The 22,718-nt window shown below is 43.2% G+C and overlaps 1 protein-coding gene across 9 annotated transcripts in view; it reads right to left on the bottom strand.

Moving 5' to 3' along the window:
• Positions 1-1,064: 1,064 nt before the first annotated feature.
• Positions 1,065-22,718, bottom strand: part of LOC144150073 (uncharacterized) — a 57,565-nt gene continuing 35,911 nt past the window's right edge. For 8 of the 9 annotated variants that reach the window (XM_077681876.1, XM_077681879.1, XM_077681875.1 and 5 more), the window contains 7 exons: positions 22,145-22,491; positions 18,782-18,854; positions 18,187-18,234; positions 16,711-16,758; positions 11,611-11,706; positions 8,937-9,068; positions 1,065-1,352 (listed from right to left, as the gene is read on the bottom strand). In XM_077681876.1, coding sequence (XP_077538002.1) covers positions 1,128-1,352; positions 8,937-9,068; positions 11,611-11,706; positions 16,711-16,758; positions 18,187-18,234; positions 18,782-18,854; positions 22,145-22,491 — 969 coding nt within the window. In that variant the 3' untranslated portion in view covers positions 1,065-1,127. The remainder of the gene's footprint in view (positions 1,353-8,936; positions 9,069-11,610; positions 11,707-16,710; positions 16,759-18,186; positions 18,235-18,781; positions 18,855-22,144; positions 22,492-22,718) is intronic. The other variant, XM_077681880.1, reaches the window with a different exon arrangement.

The raw sequence follows: 22,718 nt of genomic DNA, 5'->3' as shown, positions 1-22,718 counted from the left end.
GCCAAGTGTTTTTTTAATTGTATGCAGGTGACATTTTATAGCCGCCTTCTGGAAACTCCGAGTCGCTGGCACCATGGGTCATATAATTCCATCAGATTAGAAGAATTGTAGTCGGTATCTCTTAAAATTACCATAAATGTTATCAGTTCAGCTTTTCAACGTGGTGATTTCAAATTTGTCTCAGAAACCCTACTATCGGAGAGAATGACATCAGCAAAGATAATGAAGTGACCTTGCTGTGTCCGCAGGTAGTTTCACAGCAAGCCGAAAAAACAGAGAAACCAAGACACCTTTAGTTGTCCTCTTGTAAATAACTGTTAGGCTGTCATTTTTCTGGTTTTTAGGGTCCCGGGGATTTTCTAGCAACGACAACCTCATTTCTCCGTCGCGGTGGGTGTAAGTGAGCACTACCTGATATCTGTTCGTATCCGTCAAAAGGGGCGGTTTTGTCTTTCAAAAGATTCATATACGCAAACATGTACAACATGTCGCGGAATCCATCGTCTTTAATGTGTGGGCACGTCTATGCGGTGGTCGCCTGACTACCAGAGGTTTTTGTGACACCACTGTGAACATATGTACGGATTGTTTTTGATGAAAAGAAAATTTTTGTTTGCGGAAAAGATTATACGCAATAATTCTGACCGATGGGGTCCCGTCTAAGCCAGCAGTTTAATTCTGGTGGGTAAGGAATTGGTTTTGATGAACCGTCTAACCCCCTCCCCCGCCCATTGTTTCTCCTCCTTCCCTCACCTTCCTTCACTCCCTCGACTTCGCTGCTGCTGTCTCATGTGCACTTTATTGAGCTTCATAGAGATAACTACGCCGCGCTTTCCGCCAATGACGCTGCTTGTGCAAGGCCACTCAACATGGAGCTTGTTTCTTGACGGGAGTATCCACATGGATTCTCTTGATGGCTTGTAGGGATCTCGAAGGTGGCAACTACGATTCCTGGCCCGTACGAATGAGCACTGTTCCGGTTTCATGTGACAGATAACTGAACACCCCGCGAATAAGAGCTAAAAAGTCATTCATGGGAAAAGAGCCACCACGAACAGATCAAATGGTTTGAACATTATTTTTATTGTATCTACATGAAGAGAATACAGCAAGTAAACTTGATACTGCTAGCACCTGTTATACCATTTCTTGGTCGTGGCCCTGCCTGCAGGCGCCTGTTCAGCCTTTCCTAGACGAATCCGGCCGTTCTGATTGTCTCTATCCTTCCGCTTCTTGGGGGATCCAGCGCGCTTTTTGATCAATGCTGCGAGTGTATTGAAGACTTTCTCCACGTTTGTACCACTCTTTGCACTGGCCTCGAAAAATGGAATACCAAGCTGTTTTGCGAGCCTCTGAAAGGGTAAAAAAAATTATGCCACTCGGTATTCGATGCTAAAGGTCTCATTTACACTCGGCTTCAAAATTACAGAGATGGAAGACCAGCCTGTGAAGTGGTGGGTAAGTTTAGGAAATAAAAATACGTGTCACGCGCTCAGATGCAAAGATGCTCCTGTGAGGGAGTTATTGATGCGCATTACCATTAGGTGTTGTCGCAAGGTGAGCAGTCATCTGCAACAGGCACAATCTGGCCTTTACATGCCTACAATTCTAAATTTCAGGTGGGTATGCAGATGATGCCATTTTCCACAAAGTGCTTACATGCTGTTCTAAATAAATTGAGGAATAACTATATTTTAACTGCAGGGATCGAAAGCCTCCTATGGGGCATTGGGAGTAAGGGTAGAGGATAAAGGCTGTGAACCGATGGGAATAATTCACTACGAGTGCAGGCCCCAAGCACAAACGACTTCATTTAGGTCATTTTCTTTTCAGTGGTATATTGTGTGCACGTATAGAAAAGGCAAATGCAAGATCTGTGCGAGCGCTTCAAAAGAAATGATCAACCCCACCAGCAGAACCTCAGCTGCAAACAGAGCTTTTAGAAATTGGGGTCATAAAAATTGTTTCTTCATGACCAAAGTAGCTGCAATGCATCAGCGACAATATCGACAATAAAACCAAGCACCTTTTTTTTCAGTGTTCGAAAGACTGACAAGCCGTTGACAGTGTAATCATTGCTTTGCAAACACCAAAATTCGCAAGCAATATCAAACACTAGAATAATACTAAGAGCTCCGTCGAAATATTCTGTTGTTATATTTTCTTTCTCATACCCGAAACTCCTCAGCACTCTATACCATCATTTTCATAGCAAGACATTTGTATTGGTGAAGTTATCTCCTAGAGTGTGCTCTCGCCTCTCTACGTCGTCGTACTCTTGTACTCGGTACGTACTTTGTACTCTGTATGTCAATCCTTCCACACTTCTATTTCAGCGTATGGCTGGTGCTTCGCAACTGTAAACAGAAAAGCTTCTAGTCTGTGGGTTCTGAAATGAGTGTACTCCTTTGTATTTCTTTACGTTCGACCTGAAGGAGGCATACGGAAAAAATGTCTCCCGCCGATCTGTCTTCCCAACAACAGGAAACCCAGGCAAAATGGGCATGGCTGTAGTGAACGCTGCTTCAGTGAGCGCCGCTTGGATATAACAATAACGTGGTCCATACGTTTCCTTCGAATCACTCCGCTATTTCACGCACACTTTGTCCTTAGGCACATCCAATTATTACTAAGTAAACTTCATACTGAACCTTCATCGCAAAACCCTGACCTCTTACACACCTACAGCGCAGCCGCTTGGGCCTTTCTTTTCCGAACTGCCGATTATCATAGATGAAAAAGTCCTTTGCCTGAGTGTGTATTAACGCATTGGTGTATTTCACGGAACCGAAATCTTTTACGAAGTAAACAGCTTTCATCTTGAGCTAACATCGGAGCTATAAAATAACCCAGCTTCGGAGTCATTGGCCACAAGAACCACATACGCTGTTGCTAATATACAATTATATTTGTTTATGTTTTTCATTTATATATAATAACATACAATCAATGTATGTTCATGCAAGACTTCTGAAGCCCTTGACTACAGTGGCGCCCTCTTCCAAAAGTATTCTAAATCCATATCGCAATTCAGAAGTAGAAGCAACGAGTGGTATAGGCATTTTCCACTTCGCTACCGCCGGAAAATTGGTCAATTTTTAGGGGTCCAAGAAAACATTTTCTTCCTGCTAAAAAAAATGGTTAGGCACTAATTACAGGAACAAAAAAATGCAGAATATTTAACGGCCTTTCCAATAACACCAGTTTTTTAATGTCGTTATATATCATAGTTGTGAAAAAAAAATATCAAAACCAAAGTTTTTGTCGAAAAAAATGGCGAAAAATGTCGAACGTCAAGTTGTAGAAAAAAATGTTAAGAAAGAAGTTGTGTATATCAAACCGCTGGTAGCAGAAAAAATTAGAATATAAATTATATAGGGAACCATTTCAAAAACACGCCCTAGAACAAGTGTCGACTTGCGCGGAACAGTTTGTCAGATATAAAAAAATGTTCGCACGCACGGTACTCTTGTCTTGCGGTGAAGCCCAACCTCCAAATTAAAATGTGCAATTTGGTGTGGTTCCCTGGTTTAAATCTGGCAGTTTGACATTATCAGAGGCACCAATTCGCCCCCACATAACGTAAAAACATCTTGTCAATGACTGACTTTCCATTTACAGCGAGCACAATATTTGGGACAAGCACGCGTGTCGGAAAAAAACATGCATAAAGATGAAAACAGAACGCCGTGGTTGATGCTTGTTGACGTTCACGGTCAGTTATCTCTCAAAACATAAAGCTGAGTTTTGTTATCATGTTCTTCCTCGCAATTGTAGCCTTACTCGCAAAAATGAGATACGATGCGCTACAATCGTGCCCTGCGATCTTTGGCCGAGTAGCAGTGCGTGATGAAAAGGATCAGCACAACGAGTCTCTTCTATTGCAGTACCACCTAACACTTTTCAAATGAAACAGTACAAAAACTTATCGGAGACTCCGTCGGAATAGACACTTCAACTAAGCAGCAATATTAGACGCCCGGATATACCCTCGCATGGAAACGAAACTGGAAGGCGAACAGCTGGCAGTGTAAGGCCGGTTTAAAGCGCTATCCTCGCAGAAACAGATATCTGACGACTTGGTGTGATCTTTTGACTTGCATCTGAAGTTCTTTTCGCCGAAATCGAGTTAGGGTGGGGGGAAATCCGTAGCGGCGTGCTTTGTACGAGGATCAGTCGCGAACGCTCCAAGCGCCATAGCAGGTAGCCTTGAAGTTGGGTAACTTCGTAGTAGCGCTAAATATGAGTTTCGTCATGCAGAAACGAAACTGAAGCTGTTGAAAACTGTTCCTGAATTGTCCTGGGGTAAGTAAAACTACAACAGAACTTAGAACAACGTGCGCAAAGGCAATAAAACTGCATAAAATCATAAAGTAGCTTTGCAACCAGTTACTGCTTGACATTTCCAGCCGATTTCTGGGATTATTACTGTCAGAGCGCGAACCTGACGATTGAAAACCATTTGCTGGTTCACCATTCACGCCCTGACAGCAAAAACAAACGCTGGTGCAGACTAATTATGAGTGACACGTATTCATCTTTGGTAGCAGTGACGCGCGATGACCACGCCCGTTTTCCACACCCAGGTGATTCAACAGCGTGTCCAAAATCACGTTTCCGTGGCAAAAGTGAAAACACAACTGATTTTGAAAAGCCATTTTCTGAGCTAACTCCGAACAGCTTTACTTTTTCGAGCAACGCCTGCAACGCTATGAAAAGGTGCTCCAAAAGTATCGATCAAATTGTTCAATTTCGAATAGGCGCGGTAGTCAAAGAGTTAAGAGACAGTAGAAGAGTACATTGACGGTATTTTTCCCTGCTGAGGTTCTGTTCTATCATTCCCTCCTCATGAGTGACTGCCAAGTCTGACCCGCCACGGTGGGTCAGTGGCTAAGGCGTTGTGCTGCGTAGCACGAGGACGCAGGTTTGATTCCCGACCAGGACGGCCGCTTTTCTGATGGAAGCGAAACGCAAGAACGCCCGTGTGTACGAGATTTCGGCGCACGTCAAAGATCCGCCTCAGGTGGTCAAAATTCATCCGCCCTGCTCTACGACGCACTTCATCGCCTACGTTGCGTCGGTGCGTTAAACCCTACAATTATTAAACCCTACAATTATTCAATCATTAAATGACTTTCACGTCTGGCAAATTCACCACTAAAGCTCCTCGCGTCAAAGAGACGCAGACAGTGGCCTTTCACGCTTTGTTCTAGTAACTCAAGAAATGGGCTGGGAGACGCACTAAGTGCATTTTTAGTTGTGTACGCAAATTACACTGCTGTCATATTACTTAATATACTTTTCAGTTACTTCAGAAACGGCATACGCCCAAACATTTTTACCTTTCTGGCTCATCTCTATACTCCCTTGGTCGCCGGCAATAAAAACGACTCGCTCTTGTACCTTGTATAATCGACTGGTTTGTAACGACGGCAACGAAGATATTCGAAGATATATATACATACATATACATGTATATTTTGCAGGAAAATGTTTCTTGCACAGATGAAAGTCGTAGCAGGAAAAGAAAGGCACACGTCGAAAAAAAGTAAAGGTCAGAATCACCTTCGTAAGAATTGCGGCACCGGGATTTAAAGTAAAAGGTAAGAAATATATATATATATATAAATATATATATATATATATATATATATATATATATATATATATATATATATATATATATATATATATATATATATATATATATATATATATATACATACATACATATATATATATATATATATATATATATATATATATATATACATACATATATATATATATATATATATATAATATTTTTACCTCCTACTTTGATTGATTGTACGGTTTAACGCGCCGACGCAACGCAGGCGATGAGGCGCGCCGTAGTGGAGGGCTCCGGATTAATTTTGACCACCTGGGGATCTTTAACGTGCGCCGAAATCTCGTACACACGGGCGTTTTTGCTTTTCGCCTCTATCAGAAAGGCGGCCGCCGCGGTCATGAATCGAACCCGTGACCTCGTGCTCAGCAGCGCAACGCCTTAGCCACTGAGCCACCGCGGCGGGTACCTCCTACTTTAAATCCCGGTGCCACGACACCATTTTTTCTAATGGACCGTATCCTGTGTCATGGGGGCCGTGATTTTGAAGAAGTTTATTAGGGCTTGACTGGCAATTCTATCTCTTCAACTCTAAAGTTGCCTTTAAAGCAGATGATGTCAATCAGGGCCGCACACAGTTTATTACACCGTACGCTTAGAATGTCATCGACGGCCAACAATGTAAAATGACTGTAGCTCTTAGGCCATCTTTCTCGCAGTTGAAACACTTTAATTGGGAGTAAATATTGGTAACAAATCACCCAGCCCCGCGACAACGAACATTGTGTGATGCTAACTTAATAACGTATAATTTTAGCGGGACCTCATAAACCTAACAAAAATGTACATGAAACTACGGGCACATAGAAAGAACTGCAATCAGTCGCAGAGCTATCGCCATGGTGGAGGAACCGGAAGAGGACGTGGTAATTCGTACGCAGTGATAGCTGCGATTCCTTTTTTTAGTCCATTGGATACTTATGTGCTTTTTTGGAAGCCCGCTGCAAACCTAACCACTCGGTACAATTCCAAGCCCAGAAAACGCCAACCACTTGCAAGGAAGGTACAAGCAATCGGAACTCCCTTCAAAGGGACACTGAAGTGAATTTGTCAAGCTCTCGTTTTTAATTGCACTGCGTAGGCTGGCTCAAATTACCACATTTTGCACCGTTTATCCTAATGATAATTTGGTAATTATCTTAGAAAGTCCAAAAGAAGAAAAACTACCATGCGCGGTCTGCGGTAGCCACACCAACTACGGGCTGTGACGTCCGGAGGAGGTGCACCGTGATAGGACGATGTCCAAGATTAGCATTTAAACAAGTTTCGGTTTCAGTTCTGTAAAACAACATGCTTTACATCCGAAGTTATCATTCGATGGGCATTCTCGATATCTCAATATTCGCCACACGACGATTCTGTCATGTTGTCGGCTGTAAAATGCCAAAGACAAGCATCACAGGACGTCTTGGAATCGTAGCAATCACTAGCCCAGGCTTACGCAGTGGATGAACGCCCTCCGGGTCACCGCAGACGCTTGAATACCACGCGCTTTCCTTCCGCCTTTGGAGCTTGCCTCATTCATGCGTGTGTCGTAAAAAGCATGTTAGCACCAGGCCAAGGGCCCACTGATTCTAGCCTGTGCCCACTCCCGGCAAGCAGCCCGTGCTTATGGAAAGAGCACACCAACGAGAACTCGCTAACCCGAAAGTGTCAGTCTGCGCCTTCCGCGAATACGCTGGTGGAGCAAGGAACGTTACAGCGCAAAAATAGTGAGATCAGCGTAGAAACCATCGTCTAAAGACGAAAAAATCAAATTATAAAAAAAGTAAAGGATGCACTCTCGGGGATTCCAACTTGCGACTTAAAAAATATTGTACCTTGCTCTCCACACCACTCGGCCACGACCCAGCGCTAAAGTAAAGTGTAAAGTATATAATCTATAACCAGTCTATATTTTTATTTAGTTATAGCATTTCAAGCAGCTTAGGTGACCATTTGTTGCATAGCGCTCGTGCAGTAAGCGTCCCCCAAATTTCCACAATATGTCAGGTCTACCAATTGAATTTCTTAGGCGCAAAACCGCTCGGAGATGTGCAGTCGTGCTGCTGACCGCTATGCTTGTTCACCGAGTGCCAAAAAGTGCTTCCTGCACGCAATTTTGCCCTGTAGGGTAATAGGTTCGGTTGATTTTATTTCCTTAGTACCTATGTTAACTTCACTGGCGCTTCTCCCGCCTCCAATTGGCCTTTGATCTTCCTACTAGCGCACCAGTCAGCTAAGCGTCGCACGTGCGCTTGTGCAGCGCTTGTATGGAGCGACCTGGACTCGGAGCTTTATGAAGTGTGCAAACTGACAAACTAAATAAAGGCACATTCTTTCATTCAGAAACGTGTCGTGGCTTAGTTTCAACTGAGCGACCGAATTGCGATGTCCCGTCGGCGGCCGCCTGACTGTGTCGGAAGGTCGGCGAGCCGCGCAGTTACTGAGCCAAGCCATGCCATTTTTCGTAACGTCATTCAAAAGGGCCCCGAAAATGGGCGAGGATGCAGAGAAGAGGTCAGCATTTCCGAATTTATTTTTCTTGTGCATGAAGTCGTGTAAACGCAGCGAGAGCGGTCGAAACAAGGCCTACAGTCTTCAGACTACAATTTCAGCTCGCAGTCCCGCAATTTTTACAAATCACTTCAGTGCCCCTTTAACAGTCGCGCCGTAAACTTAATCCCTTCGTGAGAGCAGGTTCATAAAAACAATAACCACCGATTTTGCGTCTGTAATGACATAAGCCATCAGGTCACAATATCTAATATTCTTACTAAGGGCATTCAGTCAAGCATGCCTCACCAGAATTACAGGGTAGTTCAAATCGACAAAAAAACCTTTTCTGTTCTCCCAAAGCCTAATCTAGGGCTAATGATTCACGCTAAATAAAGCAGTACACAAATCAGGAAGAGGGATTGACCGATAATTCAAAAGGAATTCAATCCGTAAGTGAAGTGAGTTTTTGCGTCCAAATAAATTCCATTCGTCAGCAAAGACCTAGTAATAATAAATGTCACACTATCAATCTCACCACTCCTGGGTATTTTGCAGACGTAAGTAATAGTCCCCAGGGAGCCATCCTCTAGCCGTCAATCTAAGCCACTCAAGTTAACTTTAAGGTTGACGGCTAATGTTCCCACTTTGGTGGACATCTGGTCTTAAGTTTTAGTAAACGCGGATTGGGTACTAAAAAGCATCGCGATGAACACACACTAGTTGTCTGTTTACACGCGACTTCAAGTATAATGTTTTTTTTATTATTGTACAGCATACAGTCGTCAAGCACTTATAAACTACCACTTGCCTGTGCGGAACGGTGGCTGACAACTCTCTCTGCCGTCATGTCGCGCTTGTTTCCCACGAGGAGCTTGTCGGTATCCTCACGAGCATAAGCGTATATGTCTTCCAGCCACGTTTGTAGGTTGTCGAATGTATCCTGCAATGGTGAATTGTTGTTAGAGTGGAAAAATACCTTCACCTTTTAGATGCAACAACACCATCATTCTTTACCTTCTATATTATCACACTTCCCCGTTCATGCATGCCGGCCCTTTGCCTCACCCGGGTTTAGTACCGCTTTCACGGGATACCTAAAATAAACCTACAAATGTGCACGACCCTGCCTCGGCATCCTTTATATGGGTCCCGCCTCGGCAAGTGATGGGGACAGGCTATGCTGTTTTTCTGTTCTTTGGTCCCGAGGTGGGAGAGTTTGCAATCGCCCTCCTTTGTATCAATGACTCTTTTTAAAATGACCATACATCAAAACTTTTTGGTCGCGCAGTATCGAGAAATAAAGTTCACAAATGTGGATGTCCGCATTATAGTATTCCCTCTCAAAAATTATGCACAGTCCTCTAACTAGTGACGGAAAATTTTTTAACAGCATTACTTCCATAGACTTTGTCGTAATACATACTGCGTCAGTAACACTGTTAACCGTATTATTACGATCCCTGAGTGTGGTTAAAAAAAACGCAGTTAAAGCAGGACCACATTCAGCACTCCTATAAAGAGCCGCGTGTCGTCCAAAGTAACGTGTGTATAATGGGTTGAATTATGCTTATTTACGTCCATTTTGAATGCGAATGGCAAATCATGCAGGGCTCAGTGGTGTTGGTGTGAAGTGTGAACTGAACAAACACTGCTTGCACCTTTAAGACTACCCATAACACGCATCCACTCTTTCTGACAAGAGATTTAGTGCTGGGTAGTTTCTAGATCCGGGTGTGCTCACAACTCAGCCTTCAACCACTTTCCCCTCCTGTTCTCCTACCCGAGCTGCGGGTGAACTTGAGCTCTAGCGACGTCCTGCACCCCAGAACTACTGCTTTCCAGGGCAGAGATCGCTAAATCTTACGTCACTCGGACTCCATATTCATGAACCACACCCATTTCTCTGCGAGATAAACCTTTCTACTACTACTACATCTACAAACTCTGAGGTGCGCACATTGCACTGAATAGGTCATTTTTTCACTCGTGATAGAAATTTGCGGATGACGCTGGAAGGGTCATCAGATGTGACTTGGTGAGAGCACGTAGCTAGACCGGAAAAAATCGTGCACCCATCCGTTTAACGACGACGACGGCTGAACGCAAAGCTTTCACGTGTTGGATTCTTTGATTGACCAATCCCACACTGTGAGTATGTGCTAATCTGGCGCTACGTACCACTTCTCTGGAGTACCCACACCTAGTCTGGGGTGCGCACTACATAGGCATAACATTTGTGTTTGGGGTGTACGGTGTGATTCGGCACCTACTGCTTGGCGCAAAGTGAGTATTTTTTAAAGTGCGTAGGTTGAAGGTTTTAAACTTAAAAATGTGACAATAAGCCTGATGCCAATCCTAAAAATGCGACGTTAGGCCTGACATCCTACGGCACACCAGCTTAAGGTATGCAGAGCAACGTCATTCTCACTGTTCACCGAGCTGTAAGTAACGAATGGCGACGCTCACCTCAGAACATGACGTTCAGGCCTTCATACGTCACGCCATCGCACGACGGAGTCACCTGCTCCGTGTGCCGCACGTCAACCACATTAAGGGCAGTTTCTCAATTCAAGGCATCTGAGACTAGAGTTGCCTTCTATGGGGCGATATTCATACATCGGTCTCTATTCTATAATTAAAAATATCTATTCTATCTGTGTCCCTCTCGGGTCTCAAACCCCATCTACAATTATCTTCATCGGCAGAGAAAGTTCGCTCTCCTGGAGGGCGTTTTCGCGTACGGATATCTACGGACATCATCAGTGAGACGCTGAAAGCTCTGTTTTAAAAGACACTTCCCACCCCTTAGCTGTAGGAGAACCTGGTGACCAGCGACCATCTGGACGTACAGCAGCTCCTGGCATCCAGAGCGAATGCTCTCTGCTCATGTCATGGATTCCCGGGATAGGGAACCACTCCCTCTTTAGAAAGCTGAAATAAACGTTTCTCTCCCTCTCTTTCGCTTTCTCTCTCTCTCTCTCTCTCTCTCTCTCTCTCGGGTGGCGAGTTGGTGCATGTGTATTTAAAAACCTTAGACCGCAACAAGGGCTATGACGAAAAAGAAGCACGCGGGACAAGCATTTCTGCCGTCGTGCATCTCCATGCTGGCTGCCTTTATGGCGCTGTAATTGTTTCCCAACAAAGCTGAATAGTCTCCGCAGTCAGTTATTGGGCAGAAGATTTTTCGCAAGGTTTATATCTGTCCACATGTTTGAGAGATGGAGCAACAAAGGGTGCGTGATTTGAGAGGCTGCACCTCAGGGTGGGGCTCCACCTCAGGACTCCACCCGTCAATAAGACCATACCGGTGGAGCGATGTATTGGAATTATTCGTCGCGTTCGCACTGGAACTACAAAGCGTTCTGTCACACTCTAAAAAACCACACTGTTGGCAGTACCACAGTGTCACTCTGGAAGTACTAGAGCACTCTAATGATCACTCAATAAACAAAAAGATCAAGAAGACCTCAGTATAAACATACCTTCTCTGTGACGTCATAAACAATGATGATGCCATCCGCACCGCGGTAGTAACTGTATGTCAAGGAGTGAAACTGCTCTTGTCCCGCCGTATCCGTCTGGAAATATATAAAAAGAGCTTCAAGAGGCACAATGGTATACATACCTACCCACACCAATATAGGTATTTTCACAGGCTTTTGTCCGCTTCCAGCATGCATCTAGCACTTTCCGGAGTCTTCGCCTCACACCTCAAAAAGACGAAAAACAAGGCTCTTATTTGTGGCTCGTAGTCGTAGCGTTTACCATACCATCTTGACCGCAATCCGCCACCAGGCGGCTAACCGAAGCAGTGGTGATTCAAGTCGGCTCCACCAAGTACAAGTCCTCTGACGCGCCAAGTGGATGCAAGGCCACGAAACTAGTACCAATCGACAGAGACTGTCCACGCACCACCGGGAGACCAGATTTTCAACAGGCAAGCCATTATTTCTTATTTTACGAGCCCGGGAAGTTTCGAAGCGGCGGCCGCCACGATAACCCTAAATCAAGGGTTAGACGGCCAGCGGTGCTTACGCAATGGCTTTCTCTTCTACGAGCAAGACGGCGTCTCCGGTGGAGGATTTTGCGGCTTCTGGCCCCGGAATTAGCCAGATGCAAGTCGAACTGGAGGGAGAAAAATTTATAACCGAGGATTTTTAGAGGGCTCCGGCTGGACACACGTAGTCCGAAAAGCTAAAACCCTAGGCAAGGAGGCTACGCGACCGGCGACACCAGAGCGGTAATCTCGGCCTCGAGAAAGGAACCAGTACGGCAAGAGAGTCCTCGCCCCTACGGCAAGGGTGTCTAAAATGCCGAATGTGTCACCACGCGAAGACATAAAAACCGTCTTCAGGCCTCGGGGAGGCCTAAACATTGCCAAGCTTCAGGCGACTGTGGCGACGGCCGTTCGCGCGGCAGCGGGGGTATCAAGGAAAGACGGCGCGGCAGACACGTTCTGCCCGAATGTACACCAGAACATAGTGGTGGTGAGCCCCCCGGACGAGGGATGAGACCGAGCCTACGCCAGAACTCAGTTCATCCGCATTGTAGATCGAGTGCACGAGGTAGGAGCATACCAAACTACGCCAGACGGCACGAATTGACGGTATCATAGTTCAAACGAAGAAAAAGAAGTGGACTTGGGCTTATCATGTAGTGAGACGAACCGACAAACGGTGGACAATTAGGTTAGCAGAATAGATACTAGGTGATTGGTATAGAAGAACGGGAATACGAATACACGATGACGGATGCAATACGGAACTTCGGGGGGTAAACTGTGGACTCGAGTGGTGCAGGACAGCAGCGGTTGGAGGTCAATTGGAGGGCCCTTCGTCCTGGAGTGGAACTGAGAAGGCTTATTTGGATGATGATGAAGATGATGGTGCACTTAGCATGGTAGAGAGTACAAATTCAACCCCATTTGTCACTTTTTAGAACCAGCACCCCCGATGCGCCATAACAACAGCGTCCAGCATGAGGAGGGCAGTCGCTGTCATAATTTGTTGACATTTGGACCATGGTGCTTCGCTAGAAATTCGCCGATCAATAGCCTAGGATTCAATTATTCCCGTCTTTGGTTAAAACAAAAAATAAAATGAATTCAGAAACGTCCTTCAGCTTTCTGTGCACGCTCTCGAAAATACCCGTGTCATAACTCTCGGCAGCAGCAGCAATAGCATTGTCCTATAGTCATCTTCATAGTTCTTTACCCCTACTGGAGTCCCCCTTTCCCCTAAATATCCCGTCACTCCTATTCGGTGCTGTCCGTGTCAATCATTAGCCCCCACCTAATTAATTATCGTCCCGTGTCTGTGAGATATATGTGTTCTGCTTCCCCTTAGTAGCCAATATGTAACCTTGATTAGCACCTGGAAGTGCAGAGTTGCGCTGCCTGACACGAGAACGTAGAACCGGGGGAATTACACACGAATATAACGAATATACACACGAACACAGGAACAGAATTACCCCTGTTCTACCTTTGTCAGGTAGTGAACCTCTGCACTTCAAGATGTTCAAACACCAACTAACCTACTCCCAAGCCTTGTTGATTAGCACCTTTCCGTTACAGGGACATATTTATTTTTTCTTTATGTAGAACAGCACCAAGTTTCAGGCATAAGTTTAACGACTTGTCCTAACTATCTATGTTCAGGAAAAGGCAGCATCAAGCGACCGCGTTTATACTTTTTGTTTGGACAAATAAGTTTTCTATAACAAGGCTCCGAAGCTAAACCGCCCTTCGTGCAAACGTATGGAAATAGAGGGTGCTTACCTAGGTTTCTTTTTTACTGCCCACTTGCACGCTAACTGACATTACTCTACCAATGTAACATGGATAGTTTCTGTTCTGGCAGAAAGGCAAAAAAATAATAAGTACACGAGGGACGAAGAAATTTTAATGAAAAATTATGTCTGTCAAAGTTCTGTCTTTTTACTACAGAAAAAAACATTTGTGTCATATTTCCATTATATTAGAGGGTTCAAAGCACGGTATTTGTATTTTATGCCGAAAAAATCATAGTTATACAACTCAATTTTGCACAGATTGGGTAAGATTTTTCAAATGCTCTCATTGCTTCCTGTAAGCAGGTAACTGAAAGCAGATTATGGAAATTTAGTCATCGAACACTATGTACAGCCGCTGTACATTCAGAGGGAGCCAGCTAACAAAACAATAAAAAGTGTCCTTCAGTGTCTGCTCCTATTTATTTCAAGTTCAATCAAAAAGATAATTTTTTGAAATTATTCCAAGCGGGTTGTTCCACACACCTTTTAGTTGGTACATTTTTATACACGGCTAATTTCCCGCAGCACACCAATATATTAACGACATGAAGTGGCATGCATGTATAGTCTCCGGGAAAATTTTCTGATCACGCCAAAAGTTCCGACGACCCAAAAACATTTTTGTATACCTTTACCCTTAAACCAAAGCTGAAATATTTTAGGCCCAAAATCTAAAGGAAACAACTTTTTCTACTGTCCTGAAATATTCGGTCACAGTAAAGCATTAAGCATGTGGTTTGAATTCTATGCGCCCGAAAAACGTCAAGTGTAGCCTAAACAATTTGACTCACTGTATGTATGTATGTATGTATGTATGTATGTATGTATTTATGTATGTATGTATGTATGTATGTATGTATGTATGTATGTATGTATGTATGTAGAAAATAAGGGTTGGCAGTCAAGAAAACCTCGGAACGCAAAGCGGAGGTTGTGGTGGGTCTTAGAAAGAGATGAAAAATTTTTTGAGTCGAAAAGAAAGTGGTGGAAAAATGCCCGCCGGGTGGGATTTTTTCACCACTTTCTTTTCGACTCAAAAAATTCTTCATCTCTTTCTATGACCCACCACAACCTCCCCTTTGCTTTCCGAGGTTTTCTTGACTGCCAACCCTTATTTTCTGTCTTATTTCACGCAGCCCCTCGTTTCCATTTTCTGATTCGCTGTATGTATGTATGTATGTATGTATGTAAGTATGTATGTATGTATGTATGTATGTATGTATGTATGTATGTATGTATGTATGTATGTATGTATGTATGTAGGTAGGTATTTAGGTATATACGTATATATGTACGTACGTACGTCTGTATGTATGTATGCTTGTTTGTATGCATGTATGTACGCATGTATATATGTATGTATGTATGTATGTATGTATGTATGTATGTAGGTGGGTAGGTAGGTAGGTTGGTAGGTAGGTAGGTAGGTAGGTAGGTAGGTAGGTAGGTAGGTAGGTAGGTAGATATGTGTGTATTTTAATAAAAATCAGAACAATCAAATCTCGGGCTGTTCTTCAGACCGTGAGGGTTGGGAGCTCAGCTAAGCTTCGTTCTACTTTTATTTTGTGCAAAATTTTTGCAAAATTGTCAGCATTTTTTGTTTGTTGATAACATTGAATATCTCAGGCCCCAGGTCTGTGAAAAGCATAACGTTATGGTCTTGGGTATGGTAACACAAAAGACTTTTTGAGTCAAGGAATAAAGGCGTAGCCATTATTTTCACGGAAATCACGTCAAAATCACGTCGCTCAGTTCTTGCCTCGGGTCGTAGCATTGCCAGAGTCCTTGTCTCGTCGGTAGTTTTCGCCCACAGGAACCCTTTCTTTAGACTATAAGAAGTTTCCTCGTAATGGAGGGACTGTTTAATACCGTGCATTTATATAGTAGTAACTGATCTTCATGGGCAAGATTAACAAAAGGAGCCCGAAAATAGAGCAAAATGTTCGCATTAGTTTTTATATCGGGATATGCAGCCTTACACTCAATCCCAAAACAGGGGGAAATTTATGCACAAAGTGAAATGGAATACTTTTAGTCACAAAAAGTCTGGAAGCCTCGTCTGCTCTCACAAAACACATACAATTTCAGTGACAGGATTTTTTAAACTTAACATTTGTTTCCTGGTAGCATTTGCACTTTTCTGAGTCCAGATGCATACAGGCCATCACGAGAGGCGATGAAAGTCATGAAGATTTAATAAAACTTTTGTATAGTCTTACTATGCAGTAATGCAAAGCTAGTCAACACAAATATGCCAAATCAGCGCTGACCAAAGGAAAACTAGAAATATACGTGTACAGATGCTGATTCAAATAAAATTCCGAAATTGTATGCCACTCAAAGCCGAATGAGCCAACCTAATAGCTGCAGGATTGTGTGACATAGGAGCTAAAGTAGTTTTATGACAGAATTTATTCAATCAGGCTGAAGCCTCCTGACTCCATTTCCGACCGTAGAACGCCCTGTAGGCAATTTGCAATATCTCAGTTCGTAATATGCAGCTAAGCTTCTCTGTGGGCAATCGCAATCTTCTGTAACTACTTTAAATGATTGTACTAACTGTTGCGTTCACTAACACAAGCTAATATATGCAGACACTCGCACAGTGCTAGTATTCCTACTGGTGGCCCTGTCCTGTTGAGAAACACGACTGCTATATTATTTTCCCTAATCGAGCTGCAACTAACAAATCATTTACTCACCGAAAGCGAACTCTACGAAACCCAACTTTCAAATGGCGAAGTTAAAACCGATATTCTTCAAGGACATTGTTTCTTAAAGGTGCTTACAATTAGTAACTTCACGGTGTGACCTTCAAGCTCCACAATCTTCGATTTCTGCAAAAAAACGCCGTAACATTGCTTGAATGCAAGCCAACAGGCGTAAATAAAATATTAGACGGCGTAGACGAGGAGAAAAAGGAGGGAAAGCTCATAGAATGTGATGAGTGGGTAACGTACTGGCGCAACGTCAGAGCCAGCTAGGAGAACTGTTATATCAAAACAACATTTTTTTGCGCAGACGACAAATAAATATTGTTTTGTAATAACAGTTTCCGTAGGTCCATGGCACATTACATTAATCCCAAATACCGGAAGGAAAAGAATGAACTAGAATGTCTATGGCTTTATTTATAGTTACATAGGCTGAACCATTTCAAATAATCTCCCAAGCTTTTCCGCAGAATCGATGTGAGTAGCAATAAGCAGACATCGTTAGTGAATCTTGAGCAATGTCTTTGGAGAGCAGCTGGACGAGAAAAAAAGCAAGTGTAGCAACAATCATTACGCATAGGCCCATCCAGTTGTGATCACAGCATAAAGGTAGCGGCCCATGCGTGCCACTTTTCGCACCCCGGCTTTCAAACAGGGCCCCTATGCAAGCATCAGTAATATATCACGGCGGTTTCCACAGCCAGTTATTGCAAAGAAATCGATAAATTTTCAAGAGCATCAGTCATATTGAGAGGAAACCGGAAGCATTATTAAAGAATTTTCACTACTGACGCTTCAGTATTTTATGCTGATTGGGTGAGACTCAAGCCAAAATATTGCGGTCCTTGGCTGTTTTGTTAAAAGAGTTTCCTTTGCAGTGTAGTTCGCGTTTTTTCTCCGCAGCTGCTACTTAGGAGCTTTATTGCGGTTGGACGCTTAAAATATTTGAAACTGTTCGATATTCTTCTTTATATTTACGTCTGTTCTCATTTAAAACGTTTGTTTGTAGTGTTGTTGCTGCTCCTCGTCGTAGCTGTTATTTAGGTCCTTTGTTGGGGTAGGACGCATGTTTAATTTTTGAAACACTTAGATATTTGCCTTTATTTAAGTACTTTGGGTAGTTGGTAGTTGAGCGGTAGTGTTTGTCTACTGAAATGTACAGCGCATGCAATTTTTAGACTAGTACTTTATTGCCGATGGTTTTAGGGCACTCTTTTTCTACTTCAAGTTTGGAATCCGCAGCACTGTCTGTTAATTGTCACCAGACTGTCCCCTGGAGAAATTTTCTAGTATTGCACTCTATATTCTCAACCCAAATGACTTCTATGTATGTATTTCTGTCTTGTGCTACTTGAGGTGTAAATTCGATTTTGTTGCGAGTAACGTAATGTTGTGACGTCGGCCCACTGTTCATGGACTGTACCAACGACAAAGAACCCGCTTAGCAGCATACAAAGGATGCACTTTCATTCGCTATCATTAAATCCTTGAAACAGAGAATGCCGATGGCGCTTTTGTTAGGTCGAATAAATAACCGAAGGAAAAACTTACGAAGTCCAAACCAACAGTGCTGACATTCAATTCTGAGTAGTGGTTCTCCTGGAAGAAAACGAACAGTTCGAAAAATTATCAATAAGTAGCCGTGATAACCAAATTCATAAACGTAATTCATTTTAATTCTCCCCATCCGAATTCATTCAACCTTTATCTCACCTTAGGAATAGTAATTTATCTGAATCACACATAATTATCCTCATTCACCATATTATACCCTAATAATTTCTTTCTAATTATTGATATCAGTCACTAAGTACTGTGTAATATTTTATTTCTTCTTAATTGCCCTTAATCCACCATAATTCCTCTCATTTCTTATTGCCTTATCTCGATTCCCCTTCATCCTTCTCTTGTACATGTTGCTAGTCATTACAAAAAACTAATCAATTAACAATTAAGCTGTAAACGATTAAATATTATCCAACCGTTTTGGGTTCACTTTTCGCCTTCCTGGGGTTTTTCTGGAGTTCGTGTCGATGCCGCAGTCAATATTGATCACTTCAAATAAGGCAAATACTTTCGTCTTACATGAATTTCAAAAAAACATACAACGTCTAATAACGGGATTCAACCTGGAACAAGCACTCACCGTGAACCTCACCATCAGAGAAGACTTCCCCACTCCAGTATCTCCAATCAAGACAATATTGAAAGTATAGTCGCTGGAAAAGAAAAGAGTATTGGAAAAAGTTCGTAGCTCACACTGTTATAAGAAGATACGACATATTGAACAGGTACCAATAAGACAGCTCAAGTTGGCGTTCCGAGCGTTATTACGAGGGCACGTGTTATTAAACTTACGCCCCTTGGCATTTTGCCAGCTCTTATGCTAAACAATGTGGACCGAATAAACACTCATTAGTGTTTAATAGTTTTGTTGTAAAACAATGCAAGTTGACAGGGTAGGATATTTGGTGATGACTGAACCAGGTACCTCAATAAAAATGTTTCAATTAATATTAGAAATGGCAAGTGATGACCGCGACTTTTTATGTTTGGGCATTTTTCTCCAGGCGGCAAGAACATAAATCATGAAAAAAAACCTGCATTCTGAAACAGAATAATTTTCTCCCGTAGCGAGTTCAAGTGTTTGTATCCCACGAGTGTAGTGACAATGGGTTGAATTACAATAACTACTGTATCCTAAATGATCATTCCAAATGGGCACATTCGCACATCCTTTACGATTTCACGGACACTAATCATTATTCTTCAGAGCCCGAATAACCCAAGAAAGAAACCAATACCACGATTCCTTTTTACCAAAGTGCGTCAGGGCCAGTGCGTCAGAGGAGCTAGTGAAGTGACATGTTCTTACTGACAGACATTGTAAACCGTGCCGTTGAGCTTATCCAGAAATTCTTAATTCTTAATTCTCAGCGGCCGTTGTTCCTGTTGGAACAACGCCTGCTGAGATCTGTACCTAAAATGGGCGAGAATAATCCCTTGAGAATAAGCAGCGCGCTCAAGATGGGATAGCGGCAAGGGCTAACCGGAATAATTCGAAACATTTTTGGTAAACACGATGGAAAGTTGAGCGAGTTGGTATTGATACATCGCGGCAAAAGGCGCAAAAAAAGACGGCGACGCAGAATAGAAAGTACACAATTGAAAGCGTGACGTCCCGCGTACTTTCTATTCTGCCTCGCCGTCTTTTTACGTGCCTTCTTTTATCGTTTTTCGGTTAGCAAACTCCGTCTCTTTTATAAGAGCCAGTTCTCTTTCTCCCATGAGTGTATCGGCAAACTATCAATGCGGAACAAAAAACGTGATGTAAATAATGTTTCACCCAAACGCGTCCAGCACAACGCCTCCAGTTATTGCATGTCCTTTTAATTTAAAAAGCATGAGGAAACTTGACCACTGCATCCGGTGTAGTGAGTGCTAAAGCATTACTGCGGAATTGCCAACCTTCTCCTCTCACTTTTGTGCATTAGTGTTCAATTACCGAACGTGTGCTCTCACGCACAGCGCCCTTTTCGCTTTGTATGATTCTCGGTTGACTATGGCGCACCACCGTCGAGAAAGGGGATACTTGGCACTGACGTACTTTGTAAATTCCTTATTGCTACTGAAAAAATTAGCTGGCCGACATTACTGGCGTAGGCTTCAGCACGTGTGTCGAATACTCTTTCAGCCTGAAGGACGCAACGCATGCGCTAGGTTCACCGTTAGCTGGAGCCATGGAGCTGTGTTCGCATTATGAATGCGCCCTGCATTCGATTCCCACCTTTCACCAGTCATTCAATTTTCTTTTCAAATAAATGTATTCGCTTGTTTTCATCAAAGGCTCGTCTGATAAATGTGATCCCAGCCCGACCCTTTTTACCCGTTTTATGAAGCTTTTATATTTATCTCTCCCGTTTTTTTGCCATCCCTTGCCCAAAAACTGGTACCTTAACTTGTGCTTTAATTTTTTATTTAAAAAAGTTAGAGACAACCAAACGTGGATGCTGGGGATTGCAGCTTCTCTACGCTAACTTTGCGAATACTCGTCAGCTTTTGTATGTCTTTTATATTTCTAGTGCAATTTATTCGGCAGGGACTCATATTCTTGCTTTTTGTTTTTTTTTTTTACTTTCTAGGGTCTATTCGGTCATAATAATGACAATGCCATCTCATCCACAATTCGGAGGCAGGGGTGAAGCCCACGCCATCTGTATTACGGGTTCTGGGACTGAGCTGATACAATGGGATGTAAACACACTCCGTTGGATCATCCAGCCACCTTTCACCATAAAGCTTTCAATGGCTGATTGCAATTCAATAATTTCTGAATTGTTTCCTAATAAATGCAAGCACACAGTGTTTATGACAGTCATTGCAAAAGCTCGTGCTCCGGAAGTACACATTTCTGTACTCCTTCGTGAAATTGCTTCTGGAAGCAGCTTCAAATATAGTCACGGAGGTTTCATATTGTAGTTCGGTTCGTGTAGAACACTTTTAACGCCCAGTGGGTGTAGGTAGACGGATAACTGGGGCCATTACACGCTACGGTAGATCAGGTCCTATGTTTAACGCTATGAATATACACTGAACCCCACCCAATCGAGGAGATAAGGAAACTTCATTTTTTGCTTCCACTAACTTAGGTGGTAAGCTGAAAATGCCAAGCAATTCAAAAAATGCGCTGACACTTTGCTCTGAATAAAATGTTAGATGAAAGACCTCCAGGAATTACCTCTACGCCACGAGAACCAGGCACAAATTACCTTTATCCGACCACAATAAGGCTGTCTTGCTAGTAGGTGTGACGCCAGAGCGCCTGAACAACGCTAGCGCACGTGTGATTGCTAACGACTGGGCCCTCGAGTGTTGCAAGTGAGGTGATGTAAAGAGTTCGGGAATCATTTCGTCACCAATTTCCTCGAATAGTTTTTCATCTGCACATTATATCTCCTATAAAACTTTTTTAGGCGGCAACACAAGGGTTCCGCTGTTAAAAAACCTGTTTAAACCCACTAACAGACGAGTAGCTTCTAAGGCATATTGTAAAAACAAGAAATGGCAGCATTAATTCCCTTTATAAGTTGCTGCGTACTTGAGATGCAGAAAATACCGATTTTAGGGGGTAGACAAGCACGGCAGCGTTACGCTATCAAGTCACCCTTCTTGTCAAGTGAGATCCAAATTTGTTACATTCTGGTGAATCTTGTGGGTAGGCTTTCGTTGTGTGGGGATTTTGAAGGGCCTGTTATAGACGCCCTATAAAATTTGAGTACAAGTTGTACTTCTCCACTTTCTCGCATATCCCGTCTATCGTCAGGTGCCATCAGTGTGTATACAAGCGGGGTGTGGTGTAGCGAAGAAATGTCCTTGTTTCTCAGTTTTGGACGACCTGGAACAAATGGCTTATTACTGTTTTTGCATTTTAAATGCAAAATCATGAAAATAGGGCTCGTTATCTTGCAGTCGATGATCACACCACGAAAAAGAAATCAAAGAGGTTTACCACGGTCCTTTCGAACTTTTTTTGGGTAGGGGACGAGGGGTAAGGTGGGCTTGATTGGGTTGCTTTCTTTCGATTCTCTCCAAGCGTAGCCTATCAGCCGGATTAGTAGCCCGTTTCACTATGACTTCCTCCAGGTGCAGGATAGCAGCCTCATTTGTCCGGTTCATGTTGGTTAGTTCCGGACTGCAGGTATTCTCCATTTGCCTTGCATCACTTTCGGGCCATTTTAGCCGCGGAGGCAGCTTATTCTTGATGTCCGCAGCAATCGCCAGGAACACCTGAGCAACGCTCGTGCCTTCCTTTGCGCTGGCTTCTAGGTACCTGATGCCCCATCTATTTGCAAGCTCCTGCGGAGAAATGTAGCCCAGGGTAGTTAGCCGTACGTCCCACACAATTTCAACTAAAAATTGGAATTCCACAGAGAACATGCTACGTTTTGTGATTGCGGAACGCTTTTGAAGAGATTTGCCTCGTTGAGGTGAGTCCAATCGTGAATTCGCTGACTAAACCCATTGGCAAATCGCACACTGAAGATTACCCCCAAAACATACACTGGAGGACAATACTTTAACAC

Source organism: Haemaphysalis longicornis, unplaced genomic scaffold, assembly GCF_048455015.1.
Source record: "Haemaphysalis longicornis isolate Haplotype H1 unplaced genomic scaffold, Haemaphysalis longicornis Haplotype H1 scaffold_8, whole genome shotgun sequence".
Classification (NCBI taxonomy): domain Eukaryota; kingdom Metazoa; phylum Arthropoda; class Arachnida; order Ixodida; family Ixodidae; genus Haemaphysalis; species Haemaphysalis longicornis.
The sequence above is the reverse complement of the archived record's forward strand: the minus strand, read 5'-3'. Positions and strand labels throughout refer to the sequence as shown.